The 9,777-nt window shown below is 38.0% G+C and overlaps 1 protein-coding gene across 1 annotated transcript; it reads right to left on the reverse strand.

The window, feature by feature from the left end:
* Positions 1–1,855: 1,855 nt before the first annotated feature.
* Positions 1,856–9,777, reverse strand: LOC119987262 (ATPase 11, plasma membrane-type-like). Its single transcript, XM_038832129.1, has 22 exons — positions 9,619–9,777; positions 9,373–9,512; positions 9,159–9,278; positions 8,962–9,060; positions 8,738–8,875; positions 8,408–8,542; positions 8,140–8,319; positions 7,845–8,051; positions 7,628–7,747; positions 7,411–7,530; positions 7,176–7,298; positions 6,986–7,090; positions 6,199–6,343; positions 4,913–5,077; positions 4,519–4,757; positions 4,296–4,328; positions 4,101–4,182; positions 3,423–3,583; positions 2,943–3,128; positions 2,650–2,832; positions 2,370–2,548; positions 1,856–2,099 (listed from the first exon to the last, which is right to left on the reverse strand). The coding sequence occupies exons 2-22, from the start codon at positions 9,424–9,426 to the stop codon at positions 2,003–2,005; spliced, it is 2,871 nt and encodes a 956-aa protein (XP_038688057.1). The 5' UTR covers positions 9,427–9,512; positions 9,619–9,777; the 3' UTR covers positions 1,856–2,002.

The raw sequence follows: 9,777 nt of genomic DNA on the forward strand, positions 1-9,777 counted from the left end.
GGCATTGATGCATCTAGGATTTGGAGTTGTGTGATAGGTTTGAGTTTCTCAATGAGAGTAGATATATGTGGTCCTGCATGGTTTTTTGGAATACCAAATTCTAACATTTTTAAAGGGGTTTGGATTTTTGGACCAGTTGATTGTTTTGGCATTTGATGCATCTATTTAAGCGGGCTTGCTCATTTAGGGCTAAAGTCTAAACGTTGAGATTAAAGTTGATAAAAAATTTAAAAAATTTTGAAAATTGATAGTCATCACCAAAAATCATCATTCGGTAACCATTTCGGACGGTTGAGCGCCCAAAAACCTTCTCCGACCTCTTTAAGCAAAACTTGATCATCTTTGACCACCAACATACATTGATTTAGCTAGAAATCACCTAGATCCGAGCGATTGAGCCACTGTCCCCTACAATCGACACCCTAGTATGTCAGCAGCCTAAATGGCTTCAAAACCCACCCCTTTCTCCGGCCCAACAAGTCGTCGAAAATCGCAGACCCAATTGTGACCTCCTTCAACTCATATGGGTAGCCTATTCAAAACCCACCAATAGTTCTGTCAATTTTGGAATTTTTTATTTTTTATTAGCTCTAATATCAACCGTTGATTAGATCCAATGGATGAGATTAGAGGCATATGAGGTGCTATTTTTCTAGCACCACTTCTGTATCAACTCTGAATTATCCATAAAATTAAAATGCAACAATAACATAGTTATGTAGCCCTCAAAATTAAAAACCCAAACCTAGAAAGAAAAGTAACCATTAAAGGACAAAAACAAAATCTGTAATTAAACCACAATTGCCCAGTTCCTTGGCTTATACCACTACCAAATCAAGAACAAAAGATTAATCGAGGAAAACCCATTAAAGAATTCTATAAAAGAGAACAAAAACAATCACAAATCAATCATTGATAGGTTCAGTAAACAAGATAGCAAACACCATCGATGGGCCAATAAAAAACAATCATTGTGATTGATTTGACAGTAAAGAAACCTGGTGGATTAGGTGTCAATAAAGCTTGTAGGGAGCAGCTAGCTGACTTTCAAGTTTTCAATTGTGAGTTATGATTACAATGTGTGTGTAAACTTAATAATATTATTCCCAATATTTTACAAATCAAGGGTATTTTTATCTATTCATCAAAATATTGTATAAATTTATAAATTTATAATATAAATTTATAACGTTTTAAAAATGATGTAAAGTTAATATTCTAGTGATGTGTAAATAAAATTTCTCATTTATAATTGCTTGTGTCCCATACACCATCCTTATCGTGTGATAACAAGCCACTGCATGGCTACAATGTAATGTAGAGAAAATACTATCTAATTAGACTCATATTTTAGGTATATATTAAATTATTAGAAATTAATACCTCACGGTTTGTATGTTGTTGATAGAAATACTGTTATTTCTTCCAAATTCAGATATACATAATTTGCTTTAAAGTTACAAGTGAACCGTTGGTTGAATGACAATCACATTGCATATAAAGGATCATCCACCCATTAGGTGGTGATTCGAATCCTACCCCCTCCCAAAATCCCTATTTCAAAAAAAAAACAACTTTGCTTGGAAGTTAACATGCATCATATATAAGTGCCACAATATAAACATCAAAAACTACAGCAACCACCCAACTAACATAAACGTTAAAAACTACAACCACCACCCAACTAATGCCAGCCTAGACAGTTACCATTCGTGTATTTCTATCCGGTGTGCAAGGTTCAAACCCTGTGAGTAGCATTTGTGTGCAATTATGTGTATGATGTGCCAGACAACAAAAAAATCAAGTGCCGAGCCAGCCAATTGTGGGCAGCAATGCAGGAACGGAAAAGAGAGAATGAAGATAAGTGCCACATAAGACAGTAGCAGAAATCTACTTCAGTTGTTTCAAGGTATCTCAAAATATTATGCTGTATTACACTTCTTACACAATCAGTTCATAAAATGTTCCGGTTACGGTAGTAATGTACTCCAGAGGTTCTCTTTCATACTGTATATGATTGTTGAATTGTGTCGATGTCGAGCCCCTTCAACCTCACCACTGATTCTACATGACCTTTTAGCGTATTTAGTTCTCTCAACCTGCAAGAACAATAATACATCATAGACATGAATCAGAAAAATCTGGAATCATACCGGAAACTACATAGCTACAGAACTCGAGGTAATGATATCACAACAATGGGTCACGTCCTGTAAATCTACCAGATGATGTATATTTAGCTTTTCCATAGGTATTTGCTCAAGCAGTAATATCATTTAGCACGATATCTTCTCCAGCAAATGAAGCAAAAAATGAGTGAACAAGTAACAATATATGACCCCAAGAGAAAAACAATATACTCCGTCTACCTTGCAATTTCAGCTCTCCTTTTGGCTTCTTCGGCCATCTGATTCAGTTCCGTGAAATGGGTTTTCTCAGTGAACATCTTGGTGTCTGGAGTTTGTAAGCCATGCAACGTTCTCTGTGCGTGTGCCCATTGCAGTTCACGTTGTTCCTTACCGAAATCCTTTTGCCTAGTAAATGCAAGCTACACAACAAAGAATTCCATCAAAACACGATCAACAAGAAAGATCCCGCGAAATAAGCACCCCAATCAAATCAAATCAAATCACTGCTTGACATGCATACCCTTTGCTCAATAACCAGATCCCAGGCCTTCCCACTCAAAGCATAGCGTATGAAGAACTTGATAAAATCAAGTGGGATGTATGTGATGATATTGTAAAGCCAGATCAAACCAGCCCAGCCCCATCCGATTCCTTCAATTGCAGCAAAACTCCAATTTGCATACACGGCAATCAGAGTGGCAATCTGGTAAAATCGAATAAACAAGATCGGTCGTTATTTCCCTTTTTATGGTAAGTAATAAGTCATTCTCTCTCAACTAAAGAAACTGAACAAAATGGGCACTTTTGGCTTACCAGCTGAGCAACAAAAAAAGCCGCCACAAGCAATAACCCAGGGCGCTCCACAAAAGACCAACTGCGAGATCGTGTCACAAATATAAGGGCTTGACTAATAATGCTCACTTGCAGGTATATTGCTGAAGCAAGCTTTCGGAAGTCATCATGTGCTGTTTTCTCAAGAGTTGAGACCCCAAATGTCCTCTGCCAAATGTAAAGTGCAAACAAATGAGTTTTCAAACGATTGTCATGTTGACAAGAACAACTGAGGGGAATCCTCTATGCAAATTGAGTGAGAGCCCCCCAAAACAAATGACTAAGTAAGTAAAGTAAGAAACAGACAAGAAAGAGCCTTTCAAACTATCATTCTTGGAAGTGCTGTACTAGAATCAGCTTCAAGCAATATAAAACTGAACTAGCTCAATTACTGAAAATACAAAAAGGAAACAAAGACAAAGATTTGGGCCGAAACAGGAGAAAGCAGGAAAGAGAACATACAGGAAAGAAGTCTGTTTTGTATGCTGCCCAAAAGAATATGACTGTCATCATTGCCAGGTAACTGCCTAGGACGATGCCAGTGGTAAAAATCTCTGCCAGCTTCCAGCTGTCCGGCAAAGGAGATGGTTTCACCCTATCCTTGGATATAGTCATAATGGTGCCTGAAAATCACACAGAACTAATGTGATCTGCCAAAAATAGTCAAGTTTAGTTGTAACCTAGATTTCTTTCAAATGGTAAGAAGAAAGAGGAAATGTCACCAGTTACTGAGCATAAATAAGCTTGCTATGGTGACACTAGTGCAAAATGATACCAACTTTTCCGAGAAATTCCATGAGACGGTAAAATTATAATTTATAAGCCATCCTGACTGTTTATTCATTTCCAATTATAGCTAGTTTGTTACTTGCCAGATGGAAGAGACCGTACAAACACTAGAGAGGGAGTAACAGAGCATAATCTCAGCTGTGAAGAATAAGAACTAACCATCATTGAGAAATGATACCAACTTTTCCGAGAAATTCCTTGAGACGGTAAAATTATAATTTATAAGCCATCCTGACTGTTTATTCATTTCCAATTATAGCTAGTTTGTTACTTGCCAGATGGAAGAGACCGTACAAACACTAGAGAGGGAGTAACAGAGCATAATTTCAGCTGTGAAGAACAAGAACTAACCATCATTGAGGATGGCAATTATAAGCACCATAAAAGGTGGAAAATCAAACTTCCATATTAGAGCCAGCATCATGAAACCCAGCTGTAACCGTGTTCAATAAGCAAAACATGTAAGAAAACAATATCAATCTTCTATCTAGAAAAATATTAGTAATATTTTGGGAAAAAAAAAAGAAAAAAAAACCCCAAGCTTACCACAATACGGATTGTAATGGAGACAGCATAAATCTGAAGAGGAAAAAGGTAAAAGAAAAACTGAGTTGATTCCTAATCATATAGCTGACAATTACATTACAATGCATAATGTACAGCCAACATGGCCCAAAGTAACGACAGTGACAATAGCACTAGAATGTCAAACTCTAGTAATAGTTCATTGAAAAGAATTGACATTTTATGGAAAGACTCGAATACATACAGTGTAATTTTTCATCCTCTGGAAAATTGCCCGGCTGGTTAAGACTGCACTTATGATGACACTAAGGCCAGGTTCAGTAAGCACAATGTCAGAAGCACTGCGAGCTGCGTCAGTTGCATCAGCAACGGCTATACCAATGTCAGCTTTCTTAAGGGCAGGAGCATCATTGACTCCATCGCCAGTCATCCCACAAATATGTTTCCTAGCCTGCAACCGCTTTACTATCTCGTATTTGTGCTCTGAACCAGTAAACATTACGAGTCAATCAATAGCATAGGCGCATCTACAATACTCCCTTTTTGGGTACCAATGTAGCAACTATAATTTCATTGCCAGCAGATATCTTAGGCAAACAGATCGCCATAGAACAGTTAACAAGATGAAAGAAAAATACCAGGAAAAACCCCAGCAAAGCCATCAGCTTTTTCAATCAGTTCATCAATTGGTAAAGCAGCAATAGATTCATCCTTATCCTGTCCTAGTAAAGCAGACGAAGGATACATGTTGGTCCCCATTCCCAAACGACGGCCAGTTTCCTTACCTATTGCCAACTGATCACCTGATAGAAGCCAGAAGAATCTCTCAGAAGGAGTACCACAAATTCATTATCACCAAATTAAGAAGTATAAAGAACTTGACAAAATGAATTTAACCACAGCAAGAGTTGAGGATTAATGTACAGAACATCATATTAAGATAGCTAACAAGACACCCAAATTAGTATCCCTTTCTAACTGAAGCGTATAATAAAGACAAGCGGAATCATGGTATGACAGTGCAATTGAAACAAGTAATGATCAAAAGAATTTTAGTGGATTACTTCTCCTAAATATACATGTGAATGCTTCATTGGATGTGTGGTCACACGAGGGAAGATAAGATAAAAAATGATATTATTAGATCTAATGTAGAAGTAGCACCAATTCAAGATAAGTTGCAAAAAAACCATTTAAGATGGTATGAGCATTTACAACATAGAGATAGCGGTGCGGCGGTATGAACAATCGATAGAATTTGTATAGGAGATAGTAGGAAGCAAAAAGTAAAAAGAGTATGGATTCAATAGGAGCTGATGAAAGTATGATCCTAGATAGGAATGAATGGCGAAAACGAATATACGTAGTGGATTCCCTTCTAACACCATCAATAATTTCAAACCGTATGTAGGAATTCAAATACAGTCGAACATGTGGCCCCGTGATATAGTTGTAGGGATATAACCTAGATGTCACAGGTTCAATTCATGGAAACAAACTCCACATATTATGTGGAGTAAGATCAGCGTACATCCTGCATGTCCCCGAGTCCGGCCACAACGGAAGCGAGTTGTTTACCTTTATGCAAGAATTCGAATAGAGTATGCACTTCTGCAGAGGGGGCAACATTTATATTGGACTGAACACTTCTATACATTTATAAAAGAGCTCATCAGCATCCAGCCTTACTAGGTACCTTTTAGGCTGTTAGACATCATTCTTCAAAAGCAGTATATAAACGAGGGGGACAAATTTTGCGTAGTTTCACTTCATAAACACTGATGATGTGGTGATACGCAGATCTCTATAAAGTGCCTTCATGTGAAAAACATTTTGCTTTAATTTTCATTGTTTAAGAAAGGCCTGCGCAGCATCTCAATCATACAACACTAAAGCTTGTTTTCATCAAACAAAACTAGCGTACCTGTAATCATTTTAACACTCACTCCAAGATTCAAAGCCCTCCTAATTGTCTCTGCACTGTCATGTCGAGGTGGATCAAAGAGAGGCATGAGACCAATGAACTGCCATGGGCCTCCAGGGCTCTCTTTCCTTCCTTCTGGAACTTCCTGCATAAAAATAGAAACAACAGAATAAGGATTAATGCTAGACTTAGTAGACTAAATAAAGAAGATTCCATACCTGAAATTCAACCTTCTCAAAACATATAGTAGTTCATTAAACAATAACAAAAGAGGTGGCAGACCTTATTAAAGGGGAGAAAATGAAAAAATAAAGAAAAGATTGGCCGATAACAAAACCAAGATATTTAATAAGGAATGAATGAGTACTTGAAAGCCAGAGAAGCATTTGAAACTAACAGTATTCAGAGACTTCAAAAGGCAATACACAGTATCCACAACATGTATCTCCTAACAGCTGGTTGGGATGGGAAGAAAACGGACGAAAGTTTGAAGAAATGATAAAAAAATTTGTTTCAGCATATATGTGCATAGGGAAACAAAGGAAAAGGAGAGGAGAGCCCGAATTTCCCAAGACACATGTAATTTCTCCCCACTTGAGAAGAGAATGAGATAAACTGAAGGAGATGTATAACAACACCAGAACAAACACAAATTACAAGCCTCCAAGTCCAAGGGCATAATTATACAGTGCACCCTCAAACTTGATAACATCTATCATCAGTCCTCCCCCATGTCTCACCCAAACACAAGGAAATTAAACTTATTTTCACTTCAGACTTCAGTTACCTGATACGCTACAGCAAGAGACCGTAGACCTCGCTCTGCAAACTTATCAATCACAGCGTGAACTCTCCGCTCTATGTCTGACTTATTGTGCGCAAGATTTAGAATCTAGGACCATAATGCAGACAAAAATTAAGAAGCAATTCAGAAAATCAAAGGCAACTGAGTGTGCATGGGTATATGTGCAATTTACCTGCTCCGGTGCACCTTTGCTGACTCTATGCATTTTACCATCACTGTCAAGGTAGGTCAACGCTGTTCGCTTATCAGTAGGATTGAAAGGGAGGAAATGTACTTCTTGAATGCCAGCACGTGCCTTCAGAATCATGAAAGAAAATCAGAGATGAAGATAGAAATCATGTGTGGCAACATGAAGAGCATATAGCAATCAGAAAAAAGTCCATAAGACATTGATTTCAATTAATTACCTCCTTTGGATCAGCCAGCATCCCAACTATAGCAGTATCTATTGCATCTTGGTTTTCCACTCTAGAGGCTCGAGCTGCCATCAAAACAACTGTATCTGCATCCACTCCTTTTGCAAAAACCTGAAATAAAATTCAGCCTCCATTTTCAATATAAGAGTTTGAAATATACACAGAATAAGTGTGACAAGACTGCTAGGAATGACTTATCATATCTGACCTCAATTAGGTTTTTGTCAACAGTAAGTTTGTTCAAAGTCAAAGTTCCTGTCTTGTCACTGCAAAGCACATCCATGCCAGCCATCTCTTCTATTGCAGTCATTCTCTTTGTGATAGCCCCCTGCAGTCATTTTTAACATATCCTATCATCATCTACTTGGAAGTTGGAATCTTCAAACCACATTTAACTAATACATTAAGAAGGAACCTAAACCAACCTGCTGAGATAACCTATGTGAACCAATAGCCATCGTCACTGAGAGAACTGTGGGCATAGCAATTGGAATTCCTCCAATAAGAAGCACAAGAAGATTGTCAATCCCAGGACGGTATTCCCGGTTTTGAATAGGATACATAACTATAATCTCTATTATCATCCCTACAGCAATTGAACAGATGCAGAAGTTCCCTATCGCAGTCAACACCTATATGATGCACAACAAACAAGAGAAATGAGAATTGCCAGCCACACAAAGCATCCAGAACAAAACACAATACGCTAATTTTTCTTGCCTTTTGGAAGTGACCAACTTGGTTAGTTGTATCAACTAGGTGAGCAGCCTTCCCAAAGAAGGTATGTACCCCAGTGGCAATGACTACTGCCTCGATTTCTCCCTGTTTGCAAGTAGAACCAGAGTACACACCATCTCCAGGGCCTTTTGTAACTGGAAGGGACTCCCCAGTAAGCGCAGACTAGGAAAAGATAAAGTTGTTACTTAAGTAATAAATCAGCCATTTTGACAGGAAAAACACTGTTAAACAACAGAGTCAGCGGACCCACCTGGTCAATTTTCAATGGATCCCCCTCAAGAAGACGAGCATCAGCAGGTATGATATCTCCAAGTTTGATACTAATAACATCACCAGGAACTAAAATGGCCGCATCTTGCTCACTCCACCTTCCATCTCGAAGAACCTTTATAACAATACAGCGTAAAAGGAAACAAAGCATTGAAATTTGACTTTAAGGGCACCAAATCAATATAAAAACCAATTCAACCACCATTCGCTAACTTACATGTTCTATTGTTTTCAACTAACTAGCATATAAACAAATTTAAAGATAACGCGTCAAAATACAATTAATGAACAAGTTACTTAAATTCAAAACCTTGGCTTTTGGCGAAAGATGAGCCATTAGAGCAGCTGCTGCATTACCCGCATTATTTTCCTCGATAAAGCTGATGGTAGAGTTGATAAATAGCAGAACAATAATACCCACAAAATCTTGCCAATCAGGGGGTTTTCCCTATTAAAGAAGAGTAATTTCAATTGTCAAAACAAAAACTTAATTTCATGAGAAAAACTATAAATGACCCAACAATAGTTACTTACTCCTCCATTAGCAAGAGCAATTGCCATGATAGCAGCAGCCTCCATAACCCATGACAGAGGATTCCACATAAACCCCAAAAACTTCAAGAACTTGCTCTCCTACAGAAAAGAAAACATCCAGAAGAAAAATCTTTGAGAAAACCAAACAGCAAATCGTAATTAATAAAGAAGAAGGAGATAGAAGAAAAGGTCGCTACCTTTTTCTCTTCAAGCCTGTTGTGGCCAAAAATGGCCAGTCTCTCCTCAGCAGCATCAGTGGTGAGACCTTCTCTGGAGCATCTAAGATTCTCAAACACTTCCTCAATGGGGATGTTTTCCTGCATTCAAGAAAGCTCAAAGGGTATGAGAACTGAACTACAAGCACAAATATTTAGAGAACTGAAATCTCTGCAAATTTGTCAGATCTGTTACCAAATCAACAGTCTCCTTCAACACTGCCTCCAACACTTCACCCTTCTCCCCCATCTCTATCTTCCCTCTATCTCACTTATACTCTCTGCCCAACTTACCCCTTTAGAACCAATGAGAGATCAGATAACTCTACAAAACCACTGCGAAACAGACAATGAAAGCAGCAAGAACGTCAAATAAAAACAGACATCAAGCAACACCCAGATGAAAAGACATAATTTTTAGCATAAATTACAGTTCAGTTACCAAAATGGAGACAACCCATGAACAGAAAAACCTGCAAGATAGAACAACCGAGAAAAAGAAAACCGCTGAAGACTGGTGGCCTACTCTACCAGTAACAGTCCACAAACCTTTTCCTTTCTATTATCACTTTTACCGTCAATATATTATACATCGTCCATG

This window comes from Tripterygium wilfordii, chromosome 20 (assembly GCF_013401445.1).
Source record: "Tripterygium wilfordii isolate XIE 37 chromosome 20, ASM1340144v1, whole genome shotgun sequence".
Taxonomy (NCBI): domain Eukaryota; kingdom Viridiplantae; phylum Streptophyta; class Magnoliopsida; order Celastrales; family Celastraceae; genus Tripterygium; species Tripterygium wilfordii.

Bases quoted from the DNA above. Each gene is read 5' to 3' on its own strand.
- LOC119987262 (XM_038832129.1), bottom strand. From the start codon at position 9,426: ATGGGGGAGAAGGGTGAAGTGTTGGAGGCAGTGTTGAAGGAGACTGTT. The intron at 4,758-4,912 runs GTATTTTTCTTT...TTACTGGTTCAG, and splicing joins CTTTGCTGGGGTTTTTCCTG to AGCACAAATACGAGATAGTA. The intron at 2,833-2,942 runs GTAAGCCAAAAG...CGATTTTACCAG, and splicing joins CTTTTTTTGTTGCTCAGCTG to ATTGCCACTCTGATTGCCGT.